The following is a 14622-nucleotide window of genomic DNA, read 5'->3' as shown; positions in this document are numbered from 1 at the left end:
AATTTGTCTTTACGTTGTTAGTCAGCACCAACTTTGCGGAACAAGATGTTAACACAATCCGAGTAAGACACTGAACATCCCTAATGCATCACACTTAGATTGGTTTATTGCCAGCAAAAGGACTATTTACCACAGCCATCTCACCATTCGTTATCTTGAGAGACTACGACCCGAGGGTGGGTTCTTGCATATTTACGTAGATGATCTATTTTCCTTGTTTTAGCCAAATAATATCTATCATCTTTGCCACCACACTCATAATTCAGGTATGACGAATCAAAACAATCTCCATTCACCCACACCCGCAACCAAGACAGATCGACCTTGTTCGGCACGGCACGGCACGTAAATTTAAGAAAGAGGATAACTCCTATTCTAAATCCCTATATGTACAATAAAACATTAAGTTACTAACTATCTAGCTACCCGTCATTTAGACCCGTCCCCTCATAGAAGCCGCCTCTATGAGAGACATGGCCGCCGTTGATCAGTCCATCCATCCGTCGCCGACCGCCCAACCAACCTTTTATGATCATGACCCCCCAAGTTCATAGTTGCATTCCAATGCCAGTCCAATCCATCTAAATGAGTGTCTCGTCGTCAACTGATCCGAGAAAAAGAAATAATCAAACGACGCTCAGATACTCCATCAAACTTTCAGGCCCAAAAAAGAGTTTGTGCTTATTTCCACCACAGGGCAGAAGAGAGCATCGGATCCGATCGCCAACCCATTTGAATGGATCAAATGAGAGCCAACCCGCCCACAATGCCTACCACAAGCGCGGCCGCAGGGCCAAGGCTGTTGGCGCCAGCGGTAGAAACAGGCGGCACGCCGGTAGTGGTCTGGTTGGCGGGGGGCGTCGGGCGGTTGGTAACCGACGTCGGGACGGTGACGGTCGTGGGAGGCAGTGGCTGCGAGGTGTAGTGGATATCGCTCTCAGTCACGATGACAGTAGAGTGGGCCGTGACCGTCTGCCGGGTCGTCACGGGCACGTTGACGGTGTAGTCGATTTCCTCAGTAACGGTGACCGGGATCACCTCGGTGACGGTGTGCACTTCGGTGTTGGTGAGGGTGATGCTGAGGCGTTATGAGCATGAGTTGAATAATGATTTTTGGGAATGGGTAAGCTTACGAGTTAGTCTTGGTGATCTCGATGGTAGAACCCTCAGACACGGTTGTGTAAGTGACCACCGGGCAGGTGACCTGGTATTTCCACGTTAGCACTTTTAACGAATCTAGTACACAAGGCCAGCGTAAAACACACCGTCTCGTAGACGTCGGTCGTCTCGTACTCGGTCACGATGTTGGTAGTGTAGACAGTCTCCGTCTTGGGGATCTTGGTGACGACAGTCGAGGTCGAAGTCCAGGTAACCTCCACTGTCGAGCCGCCGACGACCTTGGTCTCGGTGACTGGGCAGAGCTCGGTGAGAGTGGTGTAGACGACTAAAAGTCGACCAACGGTCAGCAAAGCCGTGCGTCCGGTCCAGGGGCATTGCTTACCTTCTCCCTCGGTCTTAGTGACTGGAGGTGCCGTCTTGGTCACCACGACGGTTGTGGGAACGGCAGTCTTGACGGTACTGGTGGTGGTGTAGGTAGTGGTATAAGTGTGCCCGGGCTTCGTGATGGTCTCGGTGATGGGGCAGACGGTTGTGTAGGTGACGATAACCTCGGTGGTCACCGTCTCCCAAGTGCCCCCGCCGCCATGACCGCCTCCATGGCCACCTCCATGGCCATAAGTCCTGTCATAAAGTCCCCTATTCACCGCCGGTGGGATGTTGGCGCCCAAGGCCGAGGCGGCGAGGGCAATGAACGAAAGAGCTGCTCTCATTTTGTTTGTTATGTCGTCTGTCGACAACTATCGTGGCCTGTAGCGAACTGTATGTGGACGAGTGGATCCTGAGATGTCCAGGTACAATGTAGAGGGCGAGCGAGGGTCTTTGATAACCTGAGCGAACGAGTTGCCTGCAGGGGAGGACCCAAGAGGAAGCGAGTTGGAGACTCGAGACCGAGATGGCTGGGAATGGGGGGACAACGGGAGAGCTCCTAACCGGGAGCCGGTTGGTTTATACACAATCAGAGCGGTGGTCTCCTGGTAACGTAGCGGCAGGACCATGAGAGACAGAGAGAGACGGTGGTACGGTGGGGTTCCGATGACATCTTTGCTGCCGTCCAACGACAGTTGGACAATCCTATCCGGTCTGCATGGCAGCGAGCATGGTGGGGTGAGGGTGGGGATCGGTGGCCGCGAGACTGGACGGATGGAGCTCCCTTCCCAGTGTTAGGAACCGCGAGGTTGGGCAGACAACCCAGTTGTGAGACCGAAGCGGAAGTGGCTCGAAAACGGCCGGCACAGTATAGTACATGCAGACAAGCCGTGACCGTTGGTTGGCCAGTAGGCCTGTAATTTGCCATGTAGGGTATAGAGCTCTATACGGGGAGGCTAACAAGAAGCACCGCTTGTCAGATGTTCTCGCTGCAAGCCGTCCTCGAGTCCCTGCTCTTGCCCGAGGGCACTGCACGCCACATTGGAGAGAAGGATGCCGTGGATGCTAACTTGGAGCGCTCCCGGACAAAGGGCACGGTCACAGACGGGGATCCGTCCGCCGTCTTGTTGGCTGACAATTCCATGGCTGCTTGTTGTTTAGCGTCCTCGGGTACGGCGGCACAGGTGGCCGGTCGTTCACCGAGACCAGAAGACTACATTATTATTCCCAGCGCAGATGACAGCGCGAACGGCCCGTATCAGTGCGGGCCCGGTTGCGGCGGAAGCAAAAGCATGAGCTCTCAAGCGGTAATGTAGCACTGTGTGTTGGTATGGAGTCCGCCCTCCCCCAAGAAGGGACGCGGCAGGGGTGAGCATCACCTGAAAAATCCTCAGGGCCTGAGTGGTTGGCGCGCCCGCCAACTGTGAACCGACCCCGGTTTCCGTGATGTCGACCCCTGCGATGATGTCGACGTCGCCGGGCGATGACGGCAAGCCTGCCAAGCCCCCTTGTTTTCCCTTATCGGATTTTCTTGGCTTGGACTGGACCTGTTGATGGTCGCGCCGGGCTCCATCGAGAAAGCAGGAATGCCTTTTACAGTACTTGTAGCTGAAGCTCTAAGCACTCGGCAAGGACTGTCGCGGGCAGTCAAGTGTGCTGATGATTATCGGGGATCTGGCTACTCGCTGACGCGCAGTGCCGACCTATGTCTCGCTGCGCAATATGGGGATGCGATGACATTGGCCGTGGTGAACGATCGGACTCTGGGGAAAAAAGCTTGGAGGTGTTGTTGGCGACCGAGTTCGCGCGCAGATGTGTTGCCCGGCCACATCGCCGATCAACTGCGGTTGTACCTGTCATGTCGCAAGAAGCAAAAATGAACGCAAAAACGTGTGCCCAACCCGCTCGTGTTCAGCGAAGCTAAGGCAGAGCCAGCACGATCTGCAAGGACGGCAGGTTGACGTGGAGACCGCTCGGTCCAGGAAACGAGGAACGAGGACGTCAAACGGAGAGCGAACTGCAGCTCACTACGTAATCAGACTAGGCATCGATATTAGCCCTTGCACCAGCTGCCGGGTTGCCATTCCCATTCCCATTCCCATGTCTCAGCAACTCGGGGGGGGGGGGGGGGGGGGTTTGTTGCAGTGTAAACTTTGCGATGTCAATCCGACCTGTTGAGGATTCATGGCGTCATCGAGCAACACTAACCCAACACTAACCTAGGAAGGTGATCCGGGCGGCCATTCGGCAGGCAGGGTGGGGCTATCCTGGGCCATCCTTGGCCATCGATCCCGATCGCATGGTCTGAGTGGCTTGCCATGTTTTGCCAAGCGCTCTTATTTTCACATCCTTATCAGGTATTTTCCCTCACAAGTCTCGTGCTCGCTCGGGAGCGGAAGACGAAAATCTCGAGGGACGCCAAACTCGACGTCCCGAGGTGACACCGCCCTGGGGAAGACCTCGTACAAAGCCCAGCTATCGTCGTCACGGACCGCTCTAGGCCCCAATCATTCATTATGTTAGCAGAGTTTCTCGGTCATGGCGCCGCCACCAAACGCAGTGCCAGCTGCGCTCCGGCTTGTTGCCTGTGTTTTATTTAGTGGCAATTGGCCAGTTCGTATGCATGTTGTGTCCTGTATGCGAGCTTCAAGTTATCAGAAAGCGACCCGCGCTGGCTGCCCCGGACTGTCTCGGTGCTCCTGCAAAGCTCTCCGACCGAGGCACCTGTTTCCCGCGACCCACTGCTGATGTCCTCAGTCAGCGAGCAGGCCCTGGGAAGAAAGGAACGACAGTCGGTTAGCCCTTGAGAGATCGTCCGGACTAGGCCCGATGTCCCTCAGCTATTGGGAGTGCCATTCATGCCTTCGAAGATGTGAGTGGGGAGCACAAAACGCATTGACAATGTCGCGACGGGCGTTGTTTGGTTCCACCACATCGGTAGATGCAGAAGTGATCTGTTCGACTCTGTTCAGCGCTATTTTTGCAAAACCGCTGACAGCCAGCGTCCAAACTTCAATAGCTACCGTACTGCTTCTTGCGCTGTTCGAACATTGGTTGGCACACTCGAAAGAGCGAGCCTTCTCGAACGCTGCTGCATCGCGTGAGCTGGGTTCTGGGTACCTACGGTCTTGGCAAGTCCATTACTTATTGGGTGCCCTCTACGGGGAATAGCAGGCCTCCCTCGATTGTCTTGTTTTCCCCACAAGCTAATCCAAGCTTTCTGAAAGCCGCTGACACTTTCTGAGGGCCGAGACCCGAAGTCACCACGGCTGGCCGTGATACCGGTGCTTCGGCATCCATCACCCGTGATAGCGGTGAGCCGAGAATCATGATGCAAGTCGTCTTTCCGAGCCTCCCATATCACCGCTGATCTTGCTTGGTTTTGCAAGGAAATCAACTGGAGGCTGCTTGGCTATCCAGCCCCAACGACCCGAAATGTCCTTGCGGCCGTTGCAACCCCCCGCCACCGGTAGGTAGCGGTAGCATTCAACACTGGTCATGCGAAGTATCACATTCGTTCTCCGATTTGAGATCATGGCTTGTATCTAGCGTTTAAGGTCTCCTCCCTTGGCGCAACCTGTCGCACCGCACGTCGAACCCACCGTGGCCGGCACCAACGGTCATTCCGACACATCCGATGCCAGTAGTTTTGTGTTACAATCAATAGCCGAATAGCCGCACGGGAGCGCGACAAGTTCGGCGGCTCGATGTTTTAGGAGGGCCCCGCAACGCCCTAGCATCAGCATCTCGTATCCGTCCAGTACAGTCTGTTGGTCTCAGGCTCTGCTTGCTAGCCTTTATCATATCTCTGGGCACGGAAATTCCAACAATCCCTTGATAACCACCCCGGTAATTCGGAACGGCTCTTTTGTAGTAGACGAGCGGCTGTTCAATGCCAACTGGCTGGTCCTGGCTGGACGGCTGCAAGTTACATAAAAAGTGCTGTGTGGTTTGATCCACCGAGATTGGTGCATTTGGTCAACACTGAGGTGCTCAACAAAATGTGTTCTCTCCGCTATAGCAACAACACTGTACAGTGCCTCGCTGGCCAGGCATTGGCCAATCAACATCTGACTGCCGATAAGTAATCGCCGAAATCGCGGGGGAGGGGTAATTTTCCCCAGGAATTTTTTCGCGCTCTCGACACGCCTGGAGGAGGGGCGGCATGCAGGGCAGAGAAAGGCCGATGAAATTTGATCCAGCGTGAAGATGTCGTCTCTCCGAATCCTGCTTATCGGTAACGGCGGCCGCGAGCACGCCCTAGCCTGGAAGCTCGTCCAATCGCCACATGTAGAGTCTATCATTGCAGTGCCCGGTAATGGTGGCACCGCGGCGCTTCCCAAGGTCACTAACAACACCTCTGTGGCCGCCGACGACTACCCCGGCCTCGTTGAGCTCGCCAGGAAGAACAGTGTCAACCTGGTGGTTCCCGGGCCCGAGGCGCCCCTCGTTGATGGCGTCGAGGGCTTTTTCCGCGACGCTGGCATCCCAGTCTTCGGCCCGTCCAAGGAAGCCGCGCGCATGGAGGGCAGCAAGACATTCTCCAAGGACTTCATGAAGAAGCACAGCATCCCTACCGCCGCATACGAGAACTTCTCCGACTACGAAAAAGCAAGCCAGTATCTCAAGACGGTCAAGCACAATGTCGTGATCAAGGCCACCGGCTTGGCCGCAGGCAAGGGTGTCATCATCCCTCAGACCCAGGAGGAAGCCCAGCAGGCGCTCAAGGAGATCATGCAAGACAAGGCATTCGGCTCCGCCGGCGACGAGGTCGTCATCGAGGAGTTCCTGACCGGCGACGAGCTGAGCATCTTGTCCTTCTGTGACGGCACCACCATCAAGTCACTGCCTCCCGCCCAAGACCACAAGCGGATCGGCGAGGGCGATACTGGCCTCAACACGGGCGGCATGGGTTGCTACGCCCCGACGAAGCTCGCCACACCCGAGCTGGTTGCGCGCATCGAGCGCGAGATTCTCCAGCCTACTATTGACGGCATGCGGAAGGACGGCTTCCCGTTCCGCGGCTGTCTCTTTACGGGGCTTATGATTTCCCCTGACGGCACTCCCAAGGTGCTGGAATACAACGTGCGCTTTGGCGATCCCGAGACGCAGACGGTGCTCCCCCTGCTCGAATCGGACCTGGCCAAGATCATGTATGCCTGCGCTAGCCCGGTGCCATATCTAGAACACGTCCCAGTCAAGGTCTCGTCCAAATTCAGCACTACCGTGGTCGTCGCTGCCCCGGGCTACCCCGAGTCGTATCCCAAGAACATCCCAATGCAAGTGACGGCGGCGCCGCAGGACATCACTATCTTCCACGCGGGCACGAAGCTCTCTGGCGACTCCCTACTAACCTCGGGCGGCCGGGTCATCGCGGCGAACGCAGTCGGCGACTCTCTCCGGGCCGCCGTTGACAAGGCCTACGAGGGCGTCAAGCTGATCAACTTTGAAGGCATGTATTACCGCAAGGATATTGCCCACCGCGCCTTCCGCAAAGCCGCGGCCACCTCGGACAAGCTCACGTACGCGCAGTCAGGCGTGAGCATCGACGCGGGCAACGAGCTGGTCAACCGCATCAAGGCCGCCGTGGCCACTACCCGCCGGCCGGGCGCGGACGCCGTCATCGGCGGCTTCGGCGGCGAGGTTGACCTGTCCGCCGCCGGCCACCCCGGCGCTCCTATCATCGTCGGCGCCATCGACGGCGTCGGCACAAAACTCATCATCGCCCAAAAGATGAACAAGCACGACACGGTGGGCATCGACCTCGTCGCCATGAACGTCAACGATCTGGTCGTCCAGGGCGCCGAGCCCTTCATGTTCCTCGACTACTACGGCTGCAGCCGCCTCGACGTGTCGGTCGCCACCTCGTTCGTCGAGGGCGTCGCCAAGGGCTGCATCGAGGCCGGCTGCGCCCTGGTCGGCGGCGAGACGGCCGAGATGCCCGACCTCTACTCGGGCGACGACTACGACGCCGCCGGCGCCGCCATCGGCGTCATGCGCCCCGGCCAGCGGCTCCCCCGCAAGGACGCCATGGTCGAGGGCGACGTGCTCCTCGGCCTGGCCTCCTCCGGCGTCCACTCCAACGGCTTCTCCCTCGTCCGGAAGATCGTCACGACCAGGGGGCTCGAGTACACCGACCCGGCCCCCTGGGATCCCTCGGGCAAATCCGTCGGCGAGGCCCTCCTCACCCCGACCCGCATCTACGTCAAGCCCCTGCTCGACGCCCTCGCGGCCCCGCGCGCCGGCGCCGCCATCAAGGGCATGGCGCACATCACCGGCGGCGGGCTCACCGAGAACGTGCCGCGCATGCTGCCCAAGCACCTCGCGGCCGAGATCGACGTGGGCTCGTGGGAGGCGCCCCCCGTCTTCAGGTGGCTGCGCGAGTCGGTGGAGCCGGCCGAGATGGCGCGCGCCTTCAACAACGGCGTCGGCATGGTGCTCGCCGTCTCCGCGGGCCCCGCGGCGGACGAGGTGGTCCAGCGGCTGGAGGGGAGCGGGGAGACGGTGTACAGGATCGGCCGGCTGGTCAAGAGGGAGGGCGGGGAAGGGTGCGTGCTGAAGGGGCTGGAGAGGTGGGCTGCGTAACAGCCTGTCTCGAAGAACCTAAAATGGTGTCCGGATGGGGAATTGCGGGGAGTCAATTTTCGGTGACCCAGGTAGTCAAGGCAATTGATTTTCTTTCTTTTGGTCGGTCGGTAAAAGGTGAAACAAAAGTAGACGGTTTTTGAGGCTTCGCTTTGTCCTCTAGTTGGGTGTTTGTTTGTTTGTGGTTGAGGGCGGATTAGAGAGGGATATTCGGAAGCTTGGGTCTGTGTTTACCCCGGCAAGCAACAAACAAACACAAACAGACGTGCCAGTACCAAACAGGCGAGTGAAAAACCAGTGATGGGTGTCTAAATACCAAAATTGTGACGATAGTTGGATTAATGAACGTAAACCCGGCTTGATGGCGGTGACCCAGGTGCACTCGAGAGCCAGTTCAACAAGCCCCTTTCTTGCCTTGTTCTGCAGACCAGGAGAAACTCTCGTTAAAAAGAAGCAGCCATGTCAACGAGAATAATACAGTATGAACTTTTCACATGTTGATCAAAACGAGCCAAATTCTTCTCTTCAGAATTCGATTCATCGAGGAAGGCCACTTCGGGATTCGCTCCCAAGAGAATTTCATATGTCAATTCTAATGAGTTGTCTTTAACGACTAATCCCATCTATCCATTGCTATCCACCAACCACCATTTTAAAATTCACCAAACACCGGCGCTCTCGTCACGTCATCACGAACGCGGGCGCCTCTGACTTGTTAAGCCTGGGAACCCGGTTCCTCGTATCAAGGGGCATAAAATACAAATGCGCTCTTCATACATGCTTCACAACACCGATCCAACCCGAACCGAAAAACTCGTCAGGAAATAGTGCAAAGGGGGCGCCTTATCCTATTCCAAAAGGTACGACGTCCCGTCCGGTACAAGATTTAGCAGCTCGTTAGCTTCTCCCGTAACTTTCGTCGCGGCGTACGTAAGACGAGGTCCCGCGTTTCTCAGGCGGAAACCCTCGCCTCGGCCCCGGTGGCCATGCCAACTCCGTTTGTCGCCCCGTTCGTCCCATCAGCAAGGGGCTTGCCCCGTGCCCTCTCCGTCAGGGCAATCATCTCCTTGAGCATCAATTCGTGCGTCTTTATCGTCAACTGGTCGACATCGGCGGCGGTGAGACCTTCTGTGGAGATGGGGTCAAGGACTGCCGCCGCGGTTAGCTACTGATAGCAAAGTGCGAACAGTGAGGAAATGGCTTACCCTTGCACGGTATACTTCCAGATTTGAAAACAAACCCCTTGGGGTAGTAAATATGGCTGTAGTTCGCGACCACGACCGGCACAATGGGGACCTGCGCCTGCACGGCGAGGTGGAAGGCGCCCTTCTTGAAGGGCAGCAGCGTCGGCTCCTTGGCGTAGCTGCGTGTGCCTTCGGGGAACATGTAGACGCTCTGGCGGCGGTTGCGGATCTCGTCGGCGGCGCCGCGCATCTTCTCGCGCGAGTCCTTACTGTTAGAGCGGTTGAGGAAGATTGTGCCGCTCAGGGCCATGAACCAACCCAGAAAGGGAATCCACTTCAGGGAGGCCTTGGCCGTCTGGCTGCAGTACTTTGGGAATATGCAGCCCAGCATCAGCACATCGAGCTCGGTCTGGTGGGGTCCGATAAAGACAGCGGGGCGAATCTTGTCGAGGTAGCCATTGGGGTCCTCGACGTCGAAGGTCACGCCAGCTGTCACGAGCATGTTATATTTGAAGCTGCGCGCTACGGCCCATTGCGAAAGCTGGCCGTAGCCGACGAGGCGAAGAAAGACCGAGGCGACGACGCCGAAGATCGAGCTAACGATCATCGACAAGAAGTAGGCCAGTGCCCGGGCCACGAAGTCTGCCTTAGGTACCCCCACGGATGAGAGCACGTAGGAGAAGAGGATGGCGGCGACCCAAACGGCCGCCACGTAGCCAATGCATGCGAGGATGGCCACCATTGTGTGCCGAAGTTTGCGTCGGGATTTGCGTCGATGGCGGGCGACGGGAGCGTACAGAGTTGCAAAGAGAGAAGCCCCGGCGTTGGTGCAGGGACGAGGTCGCCGACTCTAGAATGCAAACTGTGTATGCCTCCCGGAGAGTCCAGGCTCTGGCTGCAGAAAGTTCCGGAAGAAAGAAGGTTTGGGATTAGGTCTTGACTGCCCGCTGGGGGAGTGGAACTCGGGGTGGCGCTAGAACCTCTCAGGGTGACCTGCGAGCAGTCCTTGACTCGGGCAGCCGGCTCTCGAGCGGTGGAGAGGGGCTCTCGGGAGGTAGAGAGGCTCGGCGGGAGCTGGTGTCGGGCGACAGGACAGCGCGCTGCGTCTCTCGATACCGTGCTGTCGGGTTAACGTTACGCGGAGCGAGATGCAGATGGCATGTTCTGAGGATGCGGCCTCGGAGTCAACGGCTGGGCGAGTAGACGTGTGACTTCACCGTCGGAACCAGAAGGGGGAGAGAAAGAGGAGAACAAACGAGACATGGAAGGTTTGGCTCAGTGCTGCAAGCTATAATAGCGTAGCGTAGCTAGCAGGAAGGCGCCAAACCACAGCTTCGAGGGTTGCGAAACTATGCGATCACGCCCCTCTACTAACGGCCTCAGCAACCCAGGTGAGCGTGACGGTTAGTTATTGCTCGGTGATGTTGCCAGCTGACCTTCTCCGTACTATGTAGTTTCTCCCCCAGGCACCGACCCACTGTATTCCCGGGCAAATCGGGGTGCCAAGGCGGTGAAGGTTTTGGGACAGCGCCCGCGTGTCAACCCCACAGCATCTCCTTCCGAGGTTGAGAAAATGGTTGGGACTAACCAGAATTTTTGGGGGACGGTGGGGCGGGCTGGGCCGACAGGCAATGACGCTGTCTGCACGGAGCATTCCGTAAGCTTGGCATCGCGGGGACATGGCAGAGAGCTGCCTGACGAGTTCATGATCCGAAATGCACATGATGATGCAGGTACTGCGCTTTGCATAGGAGTTCAGTGCCATCATACGCAGTAGCTGGGACCTGCTACACACAACAAGTGTCATTTCTCGACGTGTTGCTGGAAACCATTCCGTCCCGGCTGTACACAGTACTTACACACTGGAATTTTTACAGCAAGGCGGCCCCCGTTTCGTACAGTATGCTCAAGTTACCTGCAAAGTCCGTTCCCGTTACGCTGGGTCTACGCTAGTTATCTCGGTCGCGGGCAGGTCTGGGATTGTGATTCAAGAAGCGAGAGAGATGAAGCAGAGCGGACCATCACGTGTAAATACATGCCTGCTGTGGCGGCGCAGGCGCTGTGAATTTTAGCCGTAGTTCACCCACTAGCGTTACGGACAGGGGCTGAAGGGCGACGTTGGATGCCGGAATTGGGGAATCGAACCGCACAGTCCCAGCACCAACTCCCGTCTCAAGCCAAGGTATCCACCACGGCACACCGAAACCGAGACCAACTTCGACCGCGCCGGCTTTCCACACCCATCGCTAATCGCGCATATCGAAGCACTCGGCGTGCTCGACGAGCCGCTAGCAGTGATTCCATTCATATTCTCACCGCTGACCTAACGGAGGGCCAATGGCGACAGCTGCAGCGCCGCGATAGCTCCTTGTCGTCCGTCCTCCCTAGGTCACCATCTCGGATCCGCCATGGCCGCATCCCGTCGCGGCCAACCGGCCCTTTCCGTGCGGCTTCCGCAGCCAACCTCCTCGGCAGTCTTGCCTGATCTCCCGCCCATATCCGCGCTGTTCCTGATCGACTTCGATGTTAAGGCCGGCTACACCATCGTTTGGAAGCGTGCCGTAACCGGCTTGGAGCTTGAAGGCACTGTCGAGTACAAGAGCCTGCCGTCTGGCCTGCACACCGTGCCTGAAGACCTGATATACTTTGTACATGATGGCAGCCACGCCGGCCTCAGCGCCTTTGTCAACACGCCCACCGACGAGGAGGAGACGCGCCATGCGCGCATGATTGCCGTCGGCGTCCTGGTGCCCCTCAGCTACGGCCGGCTCGGGAGAGCATGGCGCCACGCCGAGGGATTGAAGGAAATTGCTGCCAAGTTGGCTGCGGATCGAACACAGACACACCTCTTGGAAGAGTACTGGGAGATGGCCGGGGCGCGCGAGACGTCGGTGCCCCAGCCATTGAAGGATACCCCGCTTGCTTCGCCTGTCTTCAGTCTCAAGACGAGCCGAGCCGGTCTAGGAAAAGGCCACGCTAGGAACCGGTCTGCCTCAGATGGCACCGCTCTGATACCGCCGGGGCATAGGCTCTCGCCGTTTCACCCGGCCTGGAGTCTCACGTCGCTGCTCGACACATTCGGCCCTTTGATCTTTCCCATACACCGCGCCGCTTTGCTGCGCAAGCGCATCTTGATATCCTGCCACGCGCCAGTGCACGAGATTTGCAACTTCGGTATGCGCCGCCTTTCCCAATGTCTACGCATCTGACTAACGTTATCCCAGTGTACGATATCTCGGTCCTGTCGAACATCCCCCTGTCCGTCTGTGACGTAATAGACCCCTCGGCGCCCGTTCAACGCCTCCGGCCGCTCTTCACCATCGGGGTGCACGACATATCCTATCTTCTCGAGCACCAAGCCGCTTTGAAACGTGCTAGTCAGGATGACGACCAAGACGACCCCATCAACCTCGACGATGCCAGCGCGGGATGGGTAGCCTGCACGACCGACAGCATCCTCGCCATGAAGGAAGGCCTCTGGGACATGCTCATCACCATGCCGCCGGTCTACTCCGCCAACGCCAAGCAGCGCGTCTGGCCAACCGTCGAATGTCCAAAGGGCGTCCCAGTCAAAGCCACGCAGCGTGACCTCCGCCGGTTCCGCTCCCTCAGCGTCGGTCTCGCCCGGCTCGCCGCGCAACCCCCACTACCGCCATCCGACACGCGAAGCCTCCGCTCCGAGACTAGCGACGCCGCCTCTACCTCGGTCCCCACCCCCCCCGCCATCCGACTCTCCTCTTCCTCCAGACCGGGCACGGCAGCCTCGGCGGCCGCACAGGACGGCCACCGCACAGCAAGAAACCTGTCGTCCATCGCTGGCCCCGGCGTCCTCGCCGACGATGTGGAAACCATCGTCGAGCCCACCACCTGGGCGGCGCTCGCATACAACGGCTTCATGTGGTGGGCCTCAGCAGGCGAGAAGCGGCACGGCGACGAGCTCGACGAACAGAGCCAGGACGCCGGGCTCCTGGCGGGGTTGGCGCCGCTGTCGCCTGTTATGGCTGCTTCTGGGCCGCAGGGCCAAAGGAGAGCGAGTTTGGGGGCGGCTGGGATGGTTGACTCGCTGGCTTCTCTTAGTCCGCCTGCCGCCGGGGTCTCTAGGAGGGGAGGGGAGGGCGGTGGTGGTGATGGGGCGGAGGAGGAGGAGGGAGCGCGGGAAAGGGAGGGGCCCGGTGAGGAGAGCCAGGCGAAGGTCGAACTGGCGGTTGTGGCGTATTTCCATCGGTTGACTACCGGTGTGTTGTCGGTGCTAGCGGATATTGTGGACTCGGCGGATGAGGATGATTTGTTGGATTTGGGGTTGGACGTGGATGGGGAGGGCGGAGTCGAGCCCGCTGCTCCCGGTACGGCGGCTGTGCTGGGTGAAGAGGATGGGAGTAATACCATCAGTGAAGAGGCGAGGTTGTTGGATGCGGGGAATAGTAGGGGCTGGGTGAGGGTCGATAGTGACGCGCTTGCGCAGATGGGCCTGGATGTCTGGAGTCAGGCGGACGCGGATTTTGTTCGAGAGGTCACGGCGAGGTACTTTTCGAGACGGGCGTACGTTGAGACGAAGGGGGTCGAAGTTTGCGGGGTGAGGGTTTGTTAAGTGTCGATATTGGGTTTGTGTTTATGGATTACAGGGTATTTATTATTTATCATGGCCTGCCAGGAGGGAGTTTTATCGGAGGGGGGGATTGGGAATGGAAATGGATGGTCTAAACGCACCGGCATCGTGTTGGCGTTGATTATGCGCGTGCTGTATGTGAGACAGACTATGATGTTCAGTATATCTTTCGTGAAGCGGGCAGGGTATTACTTCCCTGGGATTCTGCGAGGCTGGTGATGTCTCTGTTAAGCATACTGGAACCCTTAGCCATTGGTACGCCGTGTCTGGAGCCGACCATAACTTAGACATAGCAGTTTGGCTCCTGTCATGTCCCTGAGTATCAATACACATGTGGGGAGGGAGTCCAATGGCGGCCTGCCCTTCGGTTTGTTCTCGGGAGCCAATCCACGCCTGCTGCTTCCGATAAACAAATCTCTCTGGTATAGTGGTAACAGACCGATCCGCCTTCATGGCTTAAGATTCTTCGGGTCATGCTCGAAGGCGGCCTGTCCGATTTCTCTCCGGTTGGGTTAATGATAGACTCCTTGCAGGCGCTCCGTGTCGGCTGGTTACTAGTGAGTGTTCGCAGTAACCGGTGTGAACAGAACACAAGCAAGGGTTCACCATTAATCAAGGACTCTAATCCCGCGGGTTAGATCTCTCGGAAAGATGACGTTTTCGCCTGGCTTTTGTTCTTGTCAGATAACTTTAGCTCTAGCCACCGCAGAACATAAATGATCAATGTGAGAATTAGTTAGCGTTGCTGCGAATCTACCAGAG

At 57.7% G+C, this 14622-nt stretch overlaps 4 protein-coding genes across 4 annotated transcripts; 2 read left to right on the top strand and 2 right to left on the bottom strand.

Moving 5' to 3' along the window:
- Positions 1-741: 741 nt before the first annotated feature.
- MFIFM68171_10975 (uncharacterized protein) lies at positions 742-1829 on the bottom strand (the record flags this gene model as incomplete). Its single annotated transcript, XM_071066394.1, has 4 exons — positions 742-1078; positions 1134-1204; positions 1266-1444; positions 1502-1829. 4 exons carry the CDS (start codon positions 1827-1829, stop codon positions 742-744), a joined length of 915 nt encoding a protein of 304 aa, XP_070922495.1.
- Positions 1830-5694: 3865 nt separating this feature from the next.
- Positions 5695-8070, top strand: ade1 (Bifunctional purine biosynthetic protein ADE1; the record flags this gene model as incomplete). Its single annotated transcript, XM_071066393.1, has 1 exon — positions 5695-8070. One exon carries the CDS (start codon positions 5695-5697, stop codon positions 8068-8070), a length of 2376 nt encoding a protein of 791 aa, XP_070922494.1.
- A 952-nt stretch (positions 8071-9022) lies between these two features.
- On the bottom strand, positions 9023-9996 carry SLC1 (1-acylglycerol-3-phosphate O-acyltransferase; the record flags this gene model as incomplete). Its single annotated transcript, XM_071066392.1, has 2 exons — positions 9023-9219; positions 9276-9996. The coding sequence occupies 2 exons, from the start codon at positions 9994-9996 to the stop codon at positions 9023-9025; spliced, it is 918 nt and encodes a 305-aa protein (XP_070922493.1).
- Positions 9997-11662: 1666 nt separating this feature from the next.
- Positions 11663-13842, top strand: MFIFM68171_10972 (uncharacterized protein; the record flags this gene model as incomplete). The annotated part of the gene is made up of 2 exons (XM_071066391.1): positions 11663-12428; positions 12479-13842. The coding sequence occupies 2 exons, from the start codon at positions 11663-11665 to the stop codon at positions 13840-13842; spliced, it is 2130 nt and encodes a 709-aa protein (XP_070922492.1).
- Positions 13843-14622: the final 780 nt, after the last annotated feature.

The sequence above is a fragment of the Madurella fahalii genome (assembly GCF_045866475.1).
Source record: "Madurella fahalii IFM 68171 DNA, scaffold_6, whole genome shotgun sequence".
Taxonomy (NCBI): Eukaryota; Fungi; Ascomycota; class Sordariomycetes; order Sordariales; genus Madurella; species Madurella fahalii.
This window is presented reverse-complemented; position numbering and strand designations above follow the sequence as displayed.